Here is a 23,351-nt window from a genome sequence, read left to right as displayed (position 1 = left end):
AGCCAATCATTAGTGCAAAAGTCATCCATCTCTCTGCAGATCTTATTTTATATTACAGAACTAGATCCAAACATCTTTGAGTGTCTGACCAAATTGTAGTGCCATCATTGTACAACTTTAAACCACAGAAATATGATCGGTATCACAAACAAACCATGGAAAATTGCTGCATAGATATTCTCTAATAATTTGTATGCAAGCTTCCTATTTAAGGCTATCTCCCAACATTTCCAGAACTGTGTGGTTTTGTCTTGGATATCTATTATGATGAAGCTTGCCAATTTCAAAATCGTGATTAGACTTTTTTTAGGTTTTTGTTTACTTGTTTTTATTAAGAATTTGTACGGTACGGTGCATGCTGTCACATATGTTAACTGTACAGTAATAAGGAACATGTAGCGTCTTACATTCAGCAATATGATGTATAAGCGCCCTGCTTTTGACCAATTTTACATGTCAGAGGTCCCATCCCAATAGTATCATGTTATAATTTGTGCAGCGTCTCAACAGCTTAGCAACATACAGTGCATTATATCCGGGACTGAGCCACCTGATTAGACTTTTTAGTTAATGTGGTGCCCTAGATATACTTATTCATATGGTGAGCTCTACACATGTTATGTAGTCTTTTATCCTATAAGGTGTCCATACTAACCCTTTTTTATCACAATATAACTGTTTGGGGAACTTTAAAAAGCGATCCCAATTTTTACAAAAAGACAACCTATTTAGAGTAAGTGTGCCTATTTGCATTCTAAAATGTGTAATTTGTAATTGTATTTCTCAATAATGCTGCTTAATAATCCATAATTGGAAATTAGTTTATGACCCTCTTCATGATCTCTTTATTTTTTAACTTACTAATGTTGGTTAGTGTATGAATTCATTGGAGCTGTGGATCAGTTTCATCCATAGACTTGTGCAGGTCGGCCAATCTTTTATCAATATTAGATACTTATGTGTGTTGTGTGTCATACATATTTGTTTTGTACATAACAGAGCAAGAGGTAATTTCATTCTGCATAAAAGGTGAGAAAGATACACACAGCATGGACCAGCAAGACAGTAAAAGAAGAGAAACCTTCAACAGTGATACTGGTGAGTATTCAGTTTGTCTCCTCAGAGTGCACAGCTATATGGAATCAGAGTACATTATTTACAAGACTAAACTGTTCACTGTTGTGGAAGTCTTGCATTTGAGCCCGCTGATATAAGTAAAATATTCAATTTCTTTCAACAAGTGCATGCACCCTTTTTCTGAAAACATTTACTTCTTCTGTGGGTGTTTAGAATACATTCTATTTAAGGAGCTGAAGCTGTTCATAAAACTGAAGACAGCCTAAGTAAGAAAATTGTATCCAAAGAATCTAAAAATAAGATTATTGAAATTGATTTTTGCCCGGTAAATGTGAAAAGATTAATAAAGAGGATAAAAATACTGTTTTCTTTTAATGTACATCCTGTATTTTACTGGCACCATGGTTAGTTTATTTTGCTCGTGATTAATTAGTGACCCACATGCAATTTGTTTAGAATGTTACCACACTGTTGGTGACTGAGACCAGGCCATCTGCTAAAATGTCACTTGCTTTGGTGAGGGAGGTAGCGGCCATATCATATTTAGCATCTTCTGATACTTCTAGGGCTCTGCGAGTAAAATAATCCTGATATTTTTTTCTTAAATATTTTCTGTTGATATTTTCAGCAACAAGAATGCACTTACTGACAACCATTGCAGCTTAGTGCTTCCGAAGACGCTGCCACCACCACCCAATATTTTCTCTGATATACTTTGTTTCTTCCCATAAAATACATTAAAAGAGCTAGAGGGTACAATTCTCAACAGTACATCAATCCAGATCATGTCATCTATTCAGGGAAACCTCACACCTCAACGGCCTCCCCAACCCCATGCTCCCCCTTGTCCCCAAAACCATAAAATTGTCTCCACCACTTTCACTTTTTCAGAAAATTAATGGGGCAGCCTCCATATAAATGTCTAGACCTGCACGCCATTCACCTGTTGGTGGCATGGCATGTGCAGCCCATTTTCATGCCTGGTCCGTCTTGGCAACTATTAGGGCCAGCATACAAAACATAAGCTTAAGCTTCGGGAAGTCAATGTAATTCGCTAACCACAGAATTATATATTTAGGCAGTTCTGTAGTACTATACATCAGGATTTGTCTTAGCTCTGACAATATTAATTGCCAGTATTCCTGCACCTTGTGCCAATCACACACTGCATGTTTAAATGTGGCCTCCTTAGTCTCACATCTCTGACAGAGAGGTGTTGAGGCCCCTTCCCATTTTGCACAATCTACTTCAATTCTAATAAACTCTGTATAGGTATTTTAATGGGATCAAACTATCGTCTTCTCCCATGGATGCATCAGGGCGGCCTCCCAGTCCACATTCTGCATTGTTCCTACATCCACCTCCCTTTTATCCCTCAGACTTTGCAACCGGTACTGCATGTTATTAATGAGAGGTCTATAGGTTGCCAATGCAGCCACACCTCCCCCATAGACAGTCTCGCATTGGAGCATACTCCTGTAATACTTCCCACTTCAGGGGTTTCACTCGGAATGCATGTCTCAACTGCATGTATTTGTACATCTGTCCCTGATGCAATTTTAATTCCACTTCAAACTATTACCAGCACTCTTGGAACCACACTCCATCAGGTTCCCCAGCTTACTGATTTCTGTTGCAGCACAATTGTTTAAAGCCAATTCAGTTTGGGCAATTCTTTTACAATAGCTCTTTCCCATAATGAATTTTCTCCTGTTATTTTTCCTTCCACCCCAGACATTGCATAGCCTCTTCTCACACCACCAATGATATCCATGAAGCCAGGAGCAGAGCAAATCAACCCCTTCTGCAATATATATAGTTCATGAAGGAGGGTTTCTCCATCAGTGGATTCTCTAACTTTACAGGCAGTTCTTCTCTTAATCGGGATGAGCTGGGTTACACAGTAATATGCTTTGATGTCAGGGGGGCAATCCCCCATTATTTACGGAGCGAGTCATTGTTTTCAGTGCTATCTGAGGACTACCACTGTCCCAGAGTAATATGCATAGGTCTCTACTTATGCCCTGGAAGGTCTCCGCTGATATATGGAAAGGTGTATTGTGCAATATGTATAAAAACGTTGGGAGCATTATCATTTTAAAAAGTGCTGACTGTTCAATTAACATCTATGGGAGTGACCCTCACCTGATCACATCAAGGTGGAATTCTCTTATTAATGGTGTCATATTTGTTTTCAAGAACAAAAACTCTTCCAGTGTCACATAATTCCCAAGGTACTTGAATCCCATATCTGACTCTCTCATACCTGGTAGGAGCTCCATCTCCAGAGTCCAGTCTTTGGTCTTCTAAAATAAATTGGATTAAGTCAAAAAATATTTTTACAAACCAATTTTTATTGTTTTATTGTTTCGATACAGAAAATAACTGCATGCAAGCAGTAGTGAAAAGAAATCCATGTGGCATGGGTATGGCATAGATATAATAGTTTGCCGTATTTGTAGTATCAGAGCTCGGGACCCATTAGTTACTGATAGACAGGAGATATCAAGAGGAGCAAATCCTTGAAAAACAGTCCCAGTGTGTGTCCATCAATTAGTATAAAAAGGAACCTGTAAAAGAAAGGTCGGACAACTACTCTGCGTATATGGTTCTAGTTGAGCAATGAGTCACATCAGGATTGTATTATCCATTATGGTTTGCCTGTATATGTGATAACATTCAGCTAGGATAATGTCAACAATGTGTGCATTCTGCTAGGTGGTATTGGTGGAATAAAAGAAAAGGCAAAACATGGATTGCATCAACTTTCATACAGAATATAAAAAAACGTATGTAAGTGTCGCTCAGTCCTTAACGTCCTATTGAAATTTGTGTGTTTGTTTCGCAATGCCGGTGGCTGCCAGTCTCTTTTCCCCAGCTAGATCTTGTGTGAACACTCTTGTATAAGCAGGTTGTGGCTGATTAGTGAAAAGTAACGAAGTGTGCCCTTTGCCCAAACTCTTAACGGCATCAGTTTCCCACTGGTTGCAGATCTGGAGAATCTCCACCCTCCATGTCCAGATCGAATTGTAACGTAGTGTAGAGACTGTCCCAGCATGTCGCAATGGGAATTTTGCGTAGTCCCAATGTTTCTTCGCGTCTAATTGCTATGCTCTCTGCTTTAGCCCATGCAAGAATTGAACTCCGCCAGGCTATGATATTGGAGGAGATGAATGCTTTCCATTCCTTAGTAATTAGTCTTTTGGCTACTATCCGCACCAAGTCTACTTTTGTGGCAGGAGTTCTGTGAAATTTGTGCAACAGGTAGGTCAGCCAGTCATGGGAGAGCCTTTGATCAGTACAAATATGCAACTGTGCAGCCACGTCACACTTGTAGGGACCCACCCGGGCACAGCTCCAGAGCATGTGTATTAAATCAGCTCCCTGTTCAGCACATCTCGGGCACTCTGCATCAGCACGATTAAAATATTGATTAATTTTTGCAGGTGTGAGATATGCCCTGTGGATGATCTAGAGCTGTATTTGCTGGAAGCGTACATTGCGAGGTATACGTGTCGGACTTTCAAGTATCCGAGACCATTCCGTGTCTGTAAACTGGTGTCCCAAGTCTTCTTCGCATTTATGTCGCAGTGGATCTAGGCTAATTGCCTTGTGGGTCCTCAGCGAAGCTGCGAACCAGCGAGTCAGGTGTCTGCCTGACACCATGACGTGCAAGTATTGCATGGTGAGGTGAGTTTGTGGCTCTGCAGTCATGTCTCCTCATTTGGCCGTGAGCGACGCTATCAGTGCTAGGTGGACTAGAAAGTGACCAGGCGGGAGCCCATCTTCTTCCACCAAGGATGTGTGTGGTATGAGTGTCCCCTCATGGTAGAGGTCTCCTAGTGTCTGGATATTGTTATCATGCCACCTTTGAATTATTTTTATAGAGAGAACCGCGTTTCTATCAGGTGTTCCTTCTAGGGTGATCGCAGGCGCATAGGGGATCCCCGTGCGTGTAAGATACAGGCATCTACTGAAGCACTTGTAGGCCACAGCTAGCAACAAGGGTTCTGGCGGTCGCGAGCGTGCACCCGGGTGAAAAAGGCTCATGATGTGTTGCAGGGGGTAGGGCATTCGCGTGGTTGATGTATCTGTCGGTTTGATAACCAGCGTGCTATCCATTGAAGTTGAGAGGTGAGATAATAATGTTTGAGACAAGGGACTGCCATCCCTCCCTGGTCCACTGGTAGGTACAACTTTTTCTGTGCTATCCTGTGTCCGGCATTTCCCCAAATGAAGTCGCAAATCTGTTTTTCTATGGGAGTGAAGAAAGAGGTCGGGAGATAGGTCGGCAAATTCGTAAAAAAGTATAAGAGTCTCTGGAGTACCCCCCTTTTGGTAAGTGCCACCCTACCTGCTACAGCCAACGGAAGCGTACTCCAAAACCGCATCTGCGACTTGAGGGACGTCACTGCCCGGCCCAGATACCCATCCACCAGATCAGGCGCATGGTGATAGATTTGGATGCCTAAGTATCGGAACGTATCCGCCGCCCAGTGTACCTTCCTGCCACTTATAGCAAAGACAGGGTCTTGGAGTCCCTCTTGAAATGCATAGATGCAGGACTTGTTCATGCTTACTGTTAACCCTGAATATACAGCATACTCTTCCAAAAGTTCGCTAAGCGGGGGGGGGGGGGGCTCGGGTGATGTCTCTGAGATATGTAAGGAGGTCATCAGCGTACAGCGGCACTTGATGTGTGGCATCTCCCAGAGGCACGCCATCATCTAGCTGGGTGCGCAACGCCTCTGCTAATGGCTCCATAGCGAATGCAAACAAGAGTGGCGATAAGGGACACACCTGGGAGGGGATCTGAGATATAGGGTCCCACTTTAACTCTAACTGTAGGGTTGGTGTATAATAAGCTTGTCAGCTGGATAAAAACTGGGACAAACTCAAATTTCTCCAGAACTGTAAACAGATAGCTCCACTCTAGGGAATCAAATGCCTTCTCTTGGTCCAATACAAGTCATCCCGCCCTCGGCCATGCCTTGGTACGTATGTGGATCCCCAAAGAAGCGTTGTAGATTGAGGGAGGTGTTACGGGAAAGTATAAAGCCATTCTGGTCTGTGTGTACCAGTGTCGGGACAACCTGTGTCAGTCTATCTGCCAACACCTTCGCTAGCATTTTATAGTCGGTGTTAAGTAGGGCTAAAGGTCTATAAGAGCCCATCTCTGTTGGATCTCAGTTAGGTTTCAATAGTGATAGGGAAGCGTCACATACCGGTACTTTTGTATGCGGATGATGCGGTCCTGCTCGCCCGGACACCGAGAAGCCTCCAATCACTGATTAATGGATTTGTAGATTTTATGGAAAAATTAGATCTGTCCGTGAATTTGAGCAAATCCTTTGCACTGATTGCAGGCAAAAAACCCATCAAAAAACCGGTGTTCAAAATCGGGGCGCATACTATGGGCATTGTAAGCACCTTTCCGTATTTAGGCCTCGTCTTTGATGGTAAAATTCAATTTGACACACTGTTGGAGGAACATTGCACCAAACTGGTCTCCTCATGTGGTGCAATTATGAACTTTGCCCAAAGGCTGGGACGCTGGTCCCCAGAGCAGATAATGAGCCTATATAGCTCAAAAAGTACAGCCAAAGCACTATATGGAGCCGAGGTGTGGGGCTTTAGGGACGCCAAACAGTTGCAATTAGAGGAAGATAAATTCATTCGTAGAATCCTTAAGATCCCACACTCAATACCAGCTGAAATTGCACATTCAGAACTCGGTATCCCATATATTATAGACCAGGTCAAGATCAGACCGGTTTTGGCTTGGCTCAGTATTTGGGCCAACCCGGAGGCGGAACTAAGCAGAGAAATTCTCATTGACTGCACACAAAGGGATAAAGGGATGCAAATCCCTTGGCTGAAATACGTCAAAACAACCTTAGAGTCCATAGACCAGCACACCCTCTTTAGTACCCCGGCCCTAATCTCAAGAAATAGCAAATCACAAATTAAAAAATTGTTGCTCGATAAATTGGAAATACTCAGAGAGATTAAAGCTTTAGCACTAAAACGTAGTAGTGCACTGCTTAGTTAAAGATGCAGAGGGCATGGAACCCTATCTATTCTTGATGCATAATCAGCAGGACAGGTTTTTAATGTGTCGTTTTAGGCTCAATTTGTTGCATAATATTTTATCTTACCCGTCTGGTTTTACTGTAACTATTGAGCAGAAGGGTGCCTGCGGCTGCGACAATATGTCTCCGCAGGACACCATTCATTTTGTATTATTATGTCCATTTTATCGTTTTCCCAGGCGTATGTTTCTGGTTGATATTTTAAAAAATGGAAAATTCCGTCACGCTAAAATAGCCCTGTTGTTCCTTCAAAGAGCAAATGACATGCACACTCTATGCTCAGTAATAAGCTTTTTGAAAGCGGCAGTAAGATTAAGGAACACCAGAGATTAACTTAACTTGAATGTAATATTGCATTTCATATGAATTGTAACAGTTTGGCCGATGGTTGTTTTTTTTTTTTTAATGTAATGTATAATTATATGTGTTGCTCTGTTTTTATAATATGGATTTTTTATGATGATTCTCTGACCATCGAAATAAAGAAAACTGAACTGAACAATAGTGATATCAGATGCGCTTCACGCATAGAGGACGGAAGTTGTTGGGACTCTAAGGCAGTAGTGTATACAGTGTGGAGGCGCTGTACAAGGGAGACCCGATATGCCTTGTGGTACTCATCTGGCAGCCCATCTGGTCCCGGCGATTTCCCAGAAGCAAGGGATTGTATGGCTTCCCCAATCTCTTCCACTGTAACTTGAGTGATTCTCTATGTTCCCTCCCCACCGTGGGTAGCTGTAGGGTGTCGAGGAACTCTTCTAGATCTCGCTCAGTGTCTCGCCACTGGGACCTGTATAAACCGGCATAGTGGTGTGTCAGGGCTTCATGTAATTCGCGCTCTGTACACAGTAGCTGCCCCGTCTTCCCCCGCAGCGCTCCAATTGGGGCATGGGGTATTCTTGCCTAATAAACCAGGCTAGCAGTCTGCCCGCCCTGTCTGCCGTAGTATGTGTGCGAGCTGTATGTGCAGTATAATTGTGACACCTTGGAGTAAGTCAATTATATACAACCCAAGTTACTACCATAATCACCAAACACTTTGAAAATAATCTGGATATTCACTAAGGGTGTAGCAACAAATGAAAGAACATCATCAGTGTAAAGGGAGATCTCTCTCTCCCGTGGATGATCTAAACTTCTTTACCATCAACAAGCACACCAACATTTCCAAAGGACAAAAAAAAGGGGTGACAACGGACACACTTATCTTGTGCCACTTTTCAGAGGGAAACCCAAAGAAGTCCTCCCATTTACTTGAACCATCACTCTCGTCTCCCAATAGAATGCCACCCAGTCACAAAAACTCCATTCAAATCCAAACCTTCACAACAGCTGAAACAGAAATGAGTATTGCACTGCATCCAATGCCTTCTCTGCATCCAATGAAATAATGACTCATGGGTCTAATGTACATTGAATATCTGCTAACCAGTTATTTATTCACCGGAAACTGTGCCCCATAGAGCTCCAAGGCATGAAACAAGACTTGGCCCTTTGGATGAGAGAATTTGTTACTTTAAGCACACTGTTCGCTAGCATGGTTGCCAGAATCTTCACATATACATTAAAAAGAGAGAGTGATCGTTATGATGCCCTTTCATCTGAGGGTCTCCCCTCTTTAGGTGTTGGCATGATGATTGCTTGGGTTGGATCCTCTGGCAGAGAATCTGTGTCTCTAGCCTCATTAAATAACTATTGTAAATTGGCACTCAGCAGACCTGAGAATCTCTAAAAAAGCTCCATTGGGAGCCCATTAGGGCCAGCTGGCTTCCACCTTTTTATGTGCTTAATAGTCTCTTTCAGTTTATCTGTGGATACCTTTTCCTCCAAATCCGGTCTATTATTTCCTCCAAATCTGGGCAGCTCAAGATTTGCCTAGAACTATCCTATTTCCTCCTTTCCTTCTAAGCTCTCATCCTGGTAGAAATCCCTATAATATCCTTCAAATTCTTCTGCTAGTTCCTCATCGGTCTCTTTCCATACTTCTATTTAATTAGTTATCCTTCTAGCCGCTGCCTAACATCGACTAAGCCAATCCAACAACCTCCCTGGCTTGTTCTTTACTTCATACAAACTAAGTTTTGTAGTCTGGTATTGCATGCTCGCCCCATCCGTCCCTCTAATCTGGGTATTTTCAAGAAAATATGGTTCATCGCTCCCTTCACAAAATGTTTGAATCACCTGCTAGGTCTGATTTAATACATGCTACCTGCACTCAGAGTGATGAAGCAATTGAATGATGATGTGATGCAGAGCTTGCCCCCCGCCCCACCCTCCATCGAGCCCTCTATGATACTCTAGCAAGAATTTTGACCCAGCTGGAAGGAGAAGCCACCTGATGCTCTGCAAGGAAGGACTTATGATTTTGACTCCAACTGACCACCACCATTAGATTAAGTCTCTCCCCGGCCAGTGCCACTGGCCTCCGGAGGACCATTTGGAGGAAAGGAGCTGCTGGTTGACTTTGGAGGTTTCCCATTTGACTTCATTGAACTGGCTCTTGACTCCTCTGCTGACACTCAGGTAGGTGCCTTGCAAGACAGCCTGGTAGCCATGGCCAGTACAGCAGGGTGGATGTTCTCCTTTCTGACTGTGGAAGATACCACCCCAAGCAGAAAAGAGCCTAAGGAGTGCAGACATAGCACAGGGAGCAACGTGCCTTTTAAAGGCTAGGAGGCAGAGAGCTGACCATCAACAGCAAAACGAGCCCACGATGAAGAAAATCTGCCATACAGGACCAGAGCTATGCCTACTTGAAGATATGCCTTTTTTACAAAAATAATCTACAATAAAGAACTGATCACATGGCAATCTGCTGATATTCCTTCATATACCCCCCCGGTTAGGGGCATGCATGGAGCCCCCAATTCCCAAGGGCTGGCCAGTGATGGCGTGTCTATGGTACCCCATACCCTAGAACCCACAAGGACAAAGAAGAGAGACTAGATGGCCAGGCGCATTTCTGCTACCCCGCCAGTACCTGGGAGGGAGGGTGCACGCTGGCCTTTTACCTTCAGCCCACAATCCTAATGGGTAGGAGAATCTGAGGTGCTCCTGCCTCAGGGAAGCTGAGAAAAAGTTGTTCCTGCACTACTTTGACCACAGAGAGATGGACCGGCCCCAGAGGATGCAACTCATGGGTGCCCCAGGTGAGACTGGGGCACCCCACAAAGCAAACAAAAAAAAAAAAACATGTGACACAAAGCCACAGAAGCTTCAGCAAAGCGGACAAACCCATTAATCTATAATCCAACAAACGTAGTTTGCATATTTTCTTTGTGGGTGGTGCATCAGCATCAAACTTTGGCTAAAGTAATATAATTGCCTCACATTTCTGAAAGGTAAAGTTTGGGGATAAATAAAAATCTACAACCTAGTGTTCTCACATATGTTGCAATGAAAACTGTACCCCACTTTGTTTGGGCCTATTGTACTGGACAGGAACAAATGAAAGCTGTAAAGTCAATGTGGTCGTCCCATGGTCACAGTTGTGGTCTATCCTTGTCACATGCAATAGGCTTATCCATGGTTGTAGGGTATCATTTTCATGAGGAAAAGTGTGCAAATTCCGGATGGTTACACTTTTTATATCGGCTGTATCTTCCCAAGTTTTTCGGTCACAAAATTGCAGTATTCTAATTATGAATCAAACATTGACATTTGCAGGGTACTCTAGGTAAGACAATATGCATGGATCTACTCAAGCCATTAGGACCTGGATTCCACTGGTATTCTAGCTTTTTAGAAATGCCCAGGATTTGTAAAGTTCCCTGGGTGCTGGACAACCTGGGAGTCAAATACTGAAGCTAACTCCATGGAAATGAGTGGAAGTTTATTTTTTTGTTTTTATACATACTTTTGATAGTGATAGGCCATTCTGGAAAAGAAACCATTGTGGTTTGTATGCACACCCTATGTGAATAGCATATTGACTGTACATGGGTGCAGTTTCAGACTTTTTCTTTTATGTACAAAAAGCCCACACATACATGTTGGGCATTGTTTTATCAAGGGAAGTAGGAACATTCTTCATAGGCAGATAATTTTAGACTTGGAAACATGACACAGAAATTTCACTAGAGGTGTAGACCTTCGATTTTCCCACTTCTTTTCTGCATGTTGTTTTCTTATCTTGACTATGTCCTAAAAGTTATATACAAAGTCAGACACTCACCCAGCTAGTGTGGCATAGGTTATCATCGGAACCTCCCCTCTAGTACTGGGAACATCCTTTTGTTGTGTTGTCTGGTGTTTACATCAAACACCTGTCCTTAGTGTGAAGTGATTAAGGATGGACCTGTATGCAGGATTGAAATGTGGATTGCAATGTGACCAATGTGAGTAGAGGTAAGTGTGATGATCTGTGTTACTCCTACCATGTGCTACTGCTTTCTACCTACAAATGAGATCACTTTAGTAACAAGTTTAGGCTAAACTCGATCTCTTTATGTCTATCTCGATGTTCAACTTGTAAATAAAATTGTGCATCTGGATAGATTAAGTTTTATTAACTCTTCCACCCGGCAGTCTGCATTGGTTCAGGAGGGCTCCTCTTTCTTCTGCCTTTAGCCCACTCATAGTGCTTGGCAGAGTCCTCATCGGAGTGGAATTAATCTTCAGATAGGCAATGTAGCTTCCAAAAATCCAGTTTGAGACCCACTCCTCTGAAGCTATGAGCATAATTAAATGTGCACATAGAGGCAGAAATCGTGGGCAAACTTTCCTAAATTCCCTAAAAAGCATGTCCAGAAAGTCCTAGCCAAATGAAGGCCACAAGCATCACCAACATGTACACTTTACTTGACAATACAAACACAAAGGCTTAAATATAATTAGTGCAAGAAAGTGGATTATTATTTAAGGTGGGTGGTTGCCCACCTCAAGGAATAACGACACTATAGAGTCAACCGTCTGATAGCTAGGGCACACAGCAGACCGGCTTAACTTAGGGCCATGTGTGTAAAGTATTTATGGAGGTGCATTGTGTGCCTATCTCAGTACCTGAACACTGCTCCTTGTCCTGTAGCTAGACCTTCTAAATGGACTAGTCTCTGGCTGCGCGCCAAATCTTTCAGGTGCTCCGTCTTCAGCCACACGCAAGTCCACTGACCCATTGTCAGTGAAATAGCTCCCCCTCTCTCTCAGCTCCACCATTAAGTGAGGCCTGCCCCTGCACTCTCGAGTGTTTGGTGCTCGAGGCCCTCCTCCACTCGCAGGTTTCCCCGCGCCTCATCCCTTGTGGTCCAGTGGACCTCTATCTCCTTTCTCTTGCTCCATTTTTCACTTGTTTTTCACTCGTTTTCCTACCCTCTTTTTATTCTCCTTTCTGCACTTTTCTGCATTTCTGCTCTATTTCCTTTTTCCTTTACTTCTCCTTTTCCCTGCTTTCCTGCCCGCTTTCCCTGCCGCTGCTGCACTCGCGGCCCATCCCCCCCAGCACGACCAGAGCGACTGGCCCAATTCAGCTCCCCTCCCCTCTCCCGCCTCCCACCTGTCCAGCCCTCCCCGACCCCTACTTAATGGCAGCGGCCGCGTGCCGCTGGCGCCCCAAAGGCACGCCCGTGACCAGCAGCAGGAACCCTGAACCTCCCCACCACCAACGCTGCGATCCAGCAGCACTCCACGCACTCAACCCAGGCCGCAACAACAACTGCATGCTAGCCTCACCAGCCGACATCCACGGACCCTTCAGCTGTCACCGCTGCCGACAAACCTACAGCACCGCTAGAAACACGGACCCAGCAAAACCCGACCGCAAGAACACACTCGTACCGAAGACCTTGCAATGCATCCTCCTCAACGTCCGATCCCTCCTCAAACACGTCACCGAAATGTGGGACCTCCTCGACAGCACCACCCCGGATGTAGTGTTCTTCACCGAAACCTAGACGAACGCCACCTCGGGGCCAGACATCGCCATCGCCATTCCCCAAGGATACAAGTTCTCCAGGAAGGACCGCCCCACCCGTCCGTGAGGAGGAATTGCCATCGTCTACAAATTCCACCCTCCGCCTGAGCACACTCCCCGAAGAAACCACAGACCTGATGGAACACCTTCACTTCAAGATACTGACCAGCCCTACCGCCACCCTCCGAGGAACCCTCATCTACCGACCCGGCTGGACCACGCGGATCTTTCACCAACTCCTTCACGGACATCATTTCCCTGCATGCCATAGCATCCACCAACTACACGCTGCTGGGAGACCTCATCTTCCACCTCGACAACCAATTGGACCCCAACACTACATCCCTCCTGGACAACCTCCACAACATTGCACTCTGCCAAATAGTGACCGAACAAAAGCACTCAGCAGGACACACCCTGGACCCCCTCTTCACAACCGGAAACTCCATCACCTTCAGCCACACCACCAAACTCCTGTGGACTGACCACCGATGCATCCACTTAATCTTCAGAACACCCACCATCCACAGACATCAGCACCTGCTCCCACGAAGAAACTGGACCAGAATCACCGACAACCAGTTCACCTCCTCACTCAGCAACTCTCCCCCAACCATCGCGTGAAACGACGACCCCAACACCGCAGCCCGAACCCTACACAGATGGATCGCCGACAGCGCCAACACCATAGAAAACAACAACACCCATGCCAAGAAAGCCAGATGGTTTACCACAGAACCTCGAGAATCCAGACGTACTTGCTGCTGCCTCAAAAAGGCCTGGAGAACACCAAATCCACAGAAGCACACAACAACTTCAGAGCCGCTACCAACGCCCACCACCAACTCATCAGAAAATCAAGAAAAAAGCGATTGAAGACAGAATCTCCACACAATCACACAACAGAAAAGAACTCTTCAACATCATCAAGGAGTTCGCCCAACCCACCAGCGAGTCGACGGACATCCCTCCCTCACAAGACCTCTGCAACAAACTCAGCACCTTCTTTCACCACAAAATCAGGAGCATCTACGACAACTTTGACGTAGACAACAAACACACTGAACCCCCGCCAACCACCCCTGACACCCTGAAGCCAGCGATCAACAACAGGACAGCTCTCACCACCGAAGACACACTGAAGACAATGAAGTCAATTCACTCCGGGGCCACCACGGACCCCTGTCCCCACCACATCTTCAACAGAACCGCTGACACCATCTTACCCATACTCCGCCACACCATCAACCGCTCCCTGCCACATTTCCCGATGACTGGAAACACGCAGAGGTCAATCCCCTCCTGAAGAAACCCTCGGTGTACCCCACCGACCTCAAAAACTACAGACCCATCTCCCTGCTCCCGTTCCCAGCGAAAGTCATCAAGAAAGCCATCAACAGTCAACTCGCCACATTCATCGAAGAGCACAACATCCTTGACTCCTCCCAATCCGGCTTCAGAAAAAAACGCAGTACAGAAACTGCCCTCCTCGCCGCAACAGACGACATCCGCACCCTACTGGACAAAGGAGAAACAGTAGCCCTCCTCCTCCTCGACCTCTCAGCGGCGTTCGACACAGTCTCTCACCGCACCCTAATACGCAGATTCCTCGACGCAGGGATCCAGGACAAGGCCCTCGAATGGATCCGCTCCTTCCTCTCTGGCAGGACGCTGCGGGTCAGATCCCCCCCTTTCCTCTCGGACCCTACACCAACCACCTGCGGAGTCCCTCGGGGGTCCTCCCAAAGCCCTACGCTCTTCAACGTCTACATGGCGCCACTCGCGCCCATCGTCAGAACCTACGGACTCCACATTGTGTCATATGCAGACGACACCCAACTCGCCCTCTCCCTATCCAACAAACCCAACACCGCCAGACACAACTTTCGAGAAGGCATGGAAGCCGTCGCCAAATGGACGAAAAACAGCTGCTTACAACTAAACACCAACAAGACAGAAGTACTCATCATGGGCCCAAACCAGACGCCTGGAACGACACCTGGTGGCCCCCCACCCTCGGAAACCCACCCACCCCCACGGACCACGCACGCAACCTGGGAAACATTCTGGATTCCGAGCTCAAAATGGACCGCCAGATCAACTCCGTCTCGTCCTCCTGTTCCACACCCTCCGCCTCCTACGTAAGACCTTCAAATGGATCCCCCTTGAACACAGAAAGACGGTCACTCACCCCCTGGTCACCAGCAGACTCGACTACGGCAATGAACTCTATGCCGGAATAAACAAAAACCTCACCCGCAAGCTACAGAACATCCAGAACGCTGACGCAAGACTGGTCCTCAACCTGCCAAGACACTGCCACATCTCCCAGCACCTGCGCACGCTCCACTGGCTCCCCATCGAGGCCAGAGTCACCTTCAAGATGCTCACCCACGCACACAAGGCCCTCCAGGACACCAGACCAGCATACCTGAACAGCCGACTCAATTCCCACGCACCTCAAAGGACCCTACGATCAGCCCAGCTCTCCTATGCCGTTTATCCCCCACACCAGAAAGACCAGATTGGGAGGCCGCTCCTTCCTCGCAGCCAGAGCCTGGAACGCCCTTCCGCTCCACCTCCGACTGACAACAACGCTTCCCATCTTCGCAAGAAACCTCAAAACCTGGCTCTTTCACCGACCCCCTCCTTGATGAACTGGAACCTGCCATCCCCCCCCCCCCCCCGTCCCCCCCCACCGCCTTGAGATCCCTTACGGGTAAGTAGTCGCGCTTAACAAACGCCTGATTGATTGATTGATTGACACAGTGTTGCCTGTTCCTGGTGCCATGGAAATTATTTCTATCTCTATGTACTATTTTAATCTTATCCTATAAAACCTTTTTTCTCATGTTTTTGTTTGAAATATTTTATAGAAGCATTATATCATCATTTTTATCATGACTTTTGGATTTTAACAACACTTAAGTATTTATACATTAGGTTGTTAGTTAAAAATTTCTACTGATTTACAAATTTCATCATGTTTACCCATTCTGTTTTGCATTACATGAAATATTGAGGAAAATATAAAAATTACTTTAAAAAGAAGTTATAAAAATACACAAATAAATTAGCTTCAAGTACAGCAACACTTGAAAGTCTGAGTTTATACAATACAACTCTAAATCTAAATATATTATCTTCCTTATAGATTTATACCCTTTCTGTGTAGTTATTTATCTATATATTTATCACTTTACTTCTAAAGTAGAAGAATTGTTTTTACTCTCTCTAATTTACTACTCTGTCTCACCCTATACCTCTCTCAATATATACTCTACCTCCACTCTCTGACTCATTCCAAAGCTCATTCTATTACTATCATCTCCAAAATAACCCTTTCGAGTCTTCCCTCCTCTATCCCTCCTTGGCTCATCCCAATGTTTATTTTGCTACTATGATCTCCCAATCCCTTTCTAAATTCTTCCCTCATGTATCCCTCCTTATGACTCATCCCAAACCTCGTTTTACTACTATAATCTCCCTAATCCCTTTCTAGAGACTCTTCCCTCCTCCATCTCTCCTTTTACTAATCCCAAACCTCATTTTACTGCTATTATCTCCCACATAATACTTTCTAGTCATTTCCCTCTTCTATCCCTATGCTATCTATTTAATCCAGCTAATAGACTTGCATGTCCATTGCTCAAATTAACTCCTATTCCCCTATACTAATTCACCACTAATCCTTTATGGGTTCCATAGTAGCGTGCTGCTTGCCGTAAAGCGCTTAAACACCGCATCAGGGTTAGTAAACGCTTTATAAATACAATTACAATTGCAAATCAATATTAAAATCAAAACACCACACAATAAAAATCCCATACCAAATAAGAGGACTATGGTCAAATTTAATTAACAAAATTACATCAAAGAGACAAAAATCCAAAAAGGGAAATCTGAAGTATGAACTTTTAATGTTTTAAGTGAAACAGGGCTAAAAAGCAGTAAGCATCAGTGCTAGTCAATGGAAACAGTAAACTGGGATCTAGGTGTCATTTCATCTGCAGCTCAAAATCCTCCAGTGAGGCAAGACGGAAGCTTTTCCAAACGAAGGGGTATCAGGCATTGGTGACTCATGCGCACCCCCTAGCCAGCAGGGAAAAAGTTAATGGGATCAACATTACCCATGTTTTCAGCAGTTCGTGTTTGCCCTTCTGCAAACAATCCCACAGTACCCCTCACGCCAATATCTAAGATGCAGAAACATTTTCTCCCTTGTTCAGAGCTTGTGTGTCCATCCAGAGATGTGGGCACAGAAATGAGCAGTCTTCTCCTCTTGTGTCCACTCCAAACCAGTTCTGTGGGTAGTTTCCCTCCCACTGGGTTCAGAGCCAGTCTGGTTACTGTGGGCCTTGAGTACAAAGGTTTCCCTCTTTCAGGTCTCCTCTTACTCTAACCCATGGGTACTCATAGTACGGCTGGCGGGCCGCCAGCGGCCCGGCAAGCCTTCCTTGGCGGGCCGCTGGCGCCCGCCACAGCAGCGCAGACTCCGAGACACTCTGCTCTATGGGGGCTGGGCGATTCCAGGAATAGTCAGAGTGGAGATGCAGGGGCGCTAAGAAGAGGTGAAATACAACAAAGCCTCATTAACAAATAAATGGTCTTTTAAAGACCTGTGAAGTACTCGGGTGCAGCTGTGTGTGCGCGCGCCCAGGAAGCTGTCTTCAGCCAGGGCTGCCACACGAGCGTGGAGAGGTGACAGAGGGTGACATACAGAGGGTGACATACAGAGGGTGACATACAGAGGGTGACATACAGAGGGTGACATACAGAGGGTGACATACGGAGGGTGACATACAGAGGGTGACATACGGAGTGAGACCGAGACAGACGGAGGGAGACAGAGGGAGGGGAGACAGAGGGAGGGGAGACCGGGAGAGGGAGACAGATGGAGGGAGACAGATGGAGGGAGACAGATGGAGGGAGACAGATGGAGAGACACAGAGGGAGAGAGACAGAGGGAGAGAGACAGAGGGAGGGAGACATAGGGAGGGAGACATACGGAGGGAGACAGAGGGAGACAGACAGACAGACAGAGCGAGACAGACAGAGGGATGAGGGCGACAGAGGAAGGGAGACAGATAGTGGGAGGGAGACAGATAGTGGGAGGGAGACAGATAGTGCAAGGGAGACAGATAGTGGAAGGGAGACGGATGGAGACAGACAGAGAGAGGGAGAGAGAGGGAGACAGAGACACAGAGATTGAGACACAGAGATTGAGACACAGAGATTGAGACACAGAGATTGAGACACAGAGATTGAGACACAGAGATTGAGACACAGAGATTGAGACACAGAGATTGAGACACAGAGATCGAGACACAGAGATCGAGACACAGAGATCGAGACACAGAGATCGAGACACAGAGATCGAGACACAGAGATCGAGACACAGAGATCGAGACACAGAGATCGAGACAAAGGGAGGGAGACAGAGGGAGGGAGTCAGGGGATACAGAGGGAGGGAGACAGAGGGAGGGAGACAGACGGAGGGAGGGAGACAGACGGAGGGAGGGAGACAGACAGGTGGAGGGAGGGAGACGGACGGAGGGAGGCGGAGGGAGGGAGACAGAGGGAGAGGGAGGGAGACAGAGGGAGAGGGAGAGAGAGAGAGGGAGAGAGAGAGGGAGAGAGAGAGGGAGAGAGAGAGGGAGAGAGAGAGGGAGAGAGAGAGGGAGAGAGAGAGGGAGAGAGAGAGAGAGGGAGATGGAGAGGGAGAGAGAGAGGGAGATAGAGAGAGGGAGGGAGATAGAGAGAGGGAGGGAGAGCGACAGAGTCAGACAGAGATAGAGCAACAGAGTCAGACAGAGATAGAGACGGACAGATAGAGGCAGGGACAGACAGAGACAGATAGAGGCAGAGTCAGTGACAGACAGAGGCAGAGACTGAGACAGACGGAGAGGGAGACAGAGAGGGAGACAGATAGCGGGAGAGAGAGAGACAAAGAGAGAGAGACAAAGAGAGAGAGACAAAGAGAGAGGGAGAAACAGAGAGAGATAGAGAGATAGAGGGAGAGGGATGGATAGATAGATAGATAGATAGATAGATAGATAGATAGATAGATAGATATGTGTGTATGCCGGGTCTGGTGGCTCAGTGGACGAAGGTGGGGCCTGTGTTCAACGTCATGGTCACAGTTTTGTTTTTGTGCTCTAGCCCCGCCCCCACCGGTGCGGCCCTCGGCCACAAACCACACTGTAAATTTGGCCCCCGAGAGAAAGCTTGTGAGTACCCATGCTCTAAACTATGAATGGGCAGGCCTCAATTTCAAGTTAATGAAGTGCCAGAGTCCACCCTAACTAGTTTTCCTAGGCTGATAGAATCACATGCCCCACACCCATCTTGTTACTAGACCTCTGGGAGCGGTTTTCTCACCTCATGAGGGTAAGGCACTGGCTGGGCAACTACTAACTGGCTAATGCAGATTAATCTCCAGGAGCTTCACGTAGGGAAAGGTAAGTTTCTAAAAGCTATTTTTCTTAAATATGGATTCAAAATCTATCTTCATCAATAAATTGGACTTTTAATAAATGTGAAAAATATGCTACAACTATTTTAGCAGTTTCCTGTCAAACATTACAGATTAAAGTTTATAATCTGTAGTTTGATATTTTCTAGGATTCTACTACAATGAGAATAGCTTTTAGGGTCTTTGTTTTCACATTTTCCACTTTTATATCAGGCACTGTAACTTGTGGTTGACGTATTAATAATTAAAAGCAGGGTTTGATGGCAGGTTTTATGGTAATCCTTGGGTGGAAACATTTTCTTTGATTTTCCAATTCACATGGAACAGTCTCTACAGTAGTATAGGCAAGTACAAAATGATCCATTGAAGATCTTTATCCATGCAGATCCATTTGGAGACAGATGATAACTCTCAAACGGAGTGTTCAACTTCAGTCAGTTTCCCAGAACTTTAACTTTGTGTGGTTGAAAGTGAAGCAAGTTTGAATGCACAGGCCTGGTGTAGATGGGCATTGGCGCCAGTTGTGTAGAGTCACTTACCTCCTTCCTTTCACAGTACAATATCTGCTTTTCTAATATGGATGACTCCTCTCTGTTGCAGGAGTCCAGTCCCCAAAGCGTCAATTCTTCAGCCTTACAACATCCTCTGCAATAACTTGGAGTCTGCCTCTTCTATACTAGACAGACTAATGATTATGTGTTAACTCAGTTAATGAAGGACATTAGTCTTCCACTAATAGCGTGAAAATAGAGAACATGTGTACAAATATAATGTATCAATTGAATAGCCAACTTCTTGTATCAAGTGTGGGTTTTAATCAAGTGTTATGTTTGATCTTATGTACTTCTGCCAGTTGGCCCCGAAACTGTGACAGGAGAAGTGCTCTCATCATGAGTTATAGTGAGCACGTGTTCTCTCCGTCTGTCACAGACGCCAAAGCTAGAAGTCTGTTGAAATGCAAGGCACTGCAGTTTATGTTTTTTTAAGCAAGCAAGTGTTAGACGGCGACCTCAGAGGGGCCCGGAAAGGGGTCCTGATTTCCCTGAGTCCCACCCGTATTGTATTGTAGCCGGGCACTGGCGAGAGATTCCCCAGGGGGAGGAATCTCGCAGCTAGGATCGTACTTCTGGCACCACACGACACAGAGAGACCACACTGGGTATTCTCAGAAACAAGCTTTATCACAATAGGTATCACTGCAAATATGTACAAGATGAGCACGGGCTCAAGAGTCTCGGAAAGGTAGGGGGTAGCGGGACTGTCTCTGGTAACGGTTCAAAGCAGGGACGTATCCGGCGCACAGCTCACAATCCTCGAGCTGGGAGATACGTGGTCGGAGTCGGGGTCCGGCGGGACCGTGAGAGTCTGGGGGAGCCGCGAGTCACTCAGCAGGGCTCAGGTACAAGTTCGGAGGTCTTACGATCTTCAGGGAGCCGCGAGTCACTCAGCAGGGCTCAGGTACAAGTTCGGAGGTCTTACGATCTTCAGGGAGCCGCGAGTCACTCAGCAGGGCTCAGGTACAAGTTCGGAGGTCTTACGATCTTCAGGGAGCCGCGAGTCACTCAGCAGGGCTCAGGTACAAGTTCGGAGGTCTTACGATCTTCAGGGAGCCGCGAGTCACTCAGCAGGGCTCAGGTGGGTTCCAGTTCCAGGAGCCGCGACCACGTCAGCAGGCTCTCGTTGTTCCAGCGTCGAATCTGCCGGACAGTCTCAGAGCACCCCTTGTTATAGGTCGACCCCGCTTTGATGTCCGGAGTCTGCGCAGGCAGGGGTCTTGTCACCTGGGGGCCGCTTGTCGGGGTTTCCTGCTATTGTCTTTTGATCCTTTCAGGGCCGGGTCGGGAGGAGTCCCAGACACCCAGCAGGCACGGAGCCAGCTCGCAGGGAGGCCGGAGGGCCGATCGAAACCCATCGTCCCAGGGGAGTTCAGAGGTGCGATAGAAACTGCTCCTCCCTCTCTCATCCCCTGGAAGCGGGATGTCCTCCAGCCGGAGTGGCGCCTCGAGGCCCGGGTCGCGCTGGAGCCGGGCGGCCATCTTGTTGCAGGGAGTGGGCACGCGGGCCCGGGGTGGCCGAAAGGAGAGAGGCCATGGACGGGGATGTCCGTGGTTGGTGCAGGGGTCCTGGTGGGAAAGGTCGGCTGGGCCGCGGGCTGGGGCTGCAGGCACTAGGTTTCGGTGGTGCGGGGGCACGGAGGGCCATTCTACGAGGCCGGGTCCAACACGCGTCCCCCCCAGCTGAAAGCCGGAGAGAACTGCCCATCACCTTGGGGGGTTCTCTTCGCTGAGGCGGAAGAACCGGGAGAGGCCGTCAGCGTTGGCGTGGTCCGTACCAGGGCGGTGTTCTACGGTGAAGTCCATTCCCTGGAGGGAGATTGACCACCGCAGTAGCTTGGGGTTTTCTCCTCGCATCTGCATGAGCCATCGCAAGGGCCGATGGTCAGTTTGGACCCTGAAATGAGTGCCGAACAGGTAGGGTCGTAGTTTTTTGAGTGCCCAGACCACGGCAAAGGCTTCGCGCTCTATGGTGCTCCACTTCTGTTCTCGGGGTAGCAGCCGCCGACTGAGGAAGGCGACGGGCTGGTCGAGGCCTTGATCATTCACTTGGGACAGGACGGCCCCAATGCCATGCTCGGAGGCATCGGTCTGGACTATGAACTCCTTGGTGTAGTCGGGAGCCTGGAGGACGGGGGCCGTGCACATGGCCTTTTTTAGAGCATCGAAAGCTTCCTGGCAGGCAGCCGTCCATTGCACCTTCTTTGGCTGTTTTTTAGACGTGAGTTCCGTGAGAGGGCCGACCAGGCTGTCATACCCCTGAATGAATCGGCGGTAGTAGCCCGTGAGTCCCAGAAAGGCTCGGACTTCCGTTTGGGTGATGGGTGGGTCCCAGGCCAGGATGGCGTCGATTTTTGGCTGTAGAGGGGCGACCTGGCCACTCCCGACTTGGTGCCCCAGGTAGGCTACGGATCCTTGCCCGATCTGGCACTTGCTGGCTTTTATGGTGAGGCCTGCCTGGCGCAGGGCGGTTAGCACTCTCCGGAGGTGCTGGAGGTGCTCACTCCACTCTGAACTGAAGACAGCGATGTCGTCCAGATAGGCCGCGCTGAACTGTTCTAGCCCGGCCAGGACCCTATTTACCAGTCTCTGGAAAGTGGCCGGGGCATTTTTCATCCCGAAGGGCATCACGCGGAAGCGGTAGTGCCCATCGGGGGTGGAGAAAGCAGACCTCTCCTTGGCCCCTTCGGTGAGCGCAATCTGCCAGTAGCCGCAGGTGAGGTCGAAAGTGCTGAGGAACCGGGCGGCCCCTAGTCGGTCAATGAGCTCGTCGGCTCGTGGAATAGGGTGGGCATCGGCTCGGGTAACGTCATTGAGCCCCCGGTAATCCACGCAGAACCGGAGCTCGGGGGCGACACCGGGGGCTGCTGCCTTCGGAACCAGGACCACGGGGCTGGCCCAGGGACTGTCAGAGGGCTCGATCACCCCCAGGGTCAACATTTTCGAGACTTCGGCTTGAATACAGGACCGGACCCGGTCAGGAACCCGGTAGGCTCGGTGTCTCACCGGCGGGCTGTCCCCGGTGTCCACATCGTGAACACACCAGTTGGTGACCCGGGGGGTCAGGGAGAAGAGGTCAGAAAATTGTCTGAGGAGCTGGCGGCAGTCCGCTTGTTGCTGGGCAGTGAGGGCTGGGGAGAGGTTCACTCCCTCCACGGAGCCATCCTGCTCCTTGACACACAGGAGGTCCGGGAGGGGATCCGACTCATCTTCGGCCCCGTCATCGGTGGCCAGCAGGAGGCTCA

At 47.5% G+C, this 23,351-nt stretch overlaps 1 protein-coding gene across 1 annotated transcript in view; it reads left to right on the top strand.

Moving 5' to 3' along the window:
• The window catches only part of LOC146798834 (uncharacterized), a 92,961-nt gene that overhangs the window by 49,698 nt on the left and 19,912 nt on the right, over positions 1-23,351 (top strand). Inside the window, exon 6 of the mRNA XM_085626150.1 lies at positions 1,000-1,098. Within this exon, the coding sequence (XP_085482276.1) occupies positions 1,000-1,098 (99 nt within the window). The remainder of the gene's footprint in view (positions 1-999; positions 1,099-23,351) is intronic.

This window comes from Triturus cristatus, chromosome 9, assembly GCF_964204655.1.
Source record: "Triturus cristatus chromosome 9, aTriCri1.1, whole genome shotgun sequence".
In the NCBI taxonomy this organism is placed as follows: domain Eukaryota; kingdom Metazoa; phylum Chordata; class Amphibia; order Caudata; family Salamandridae; genus Triturus; species Triturus cristatus.
Note: the sequence above shows the minus strand (reverse complement) of the source record. Positions and strands in the feature narration are given on the sequence as shown.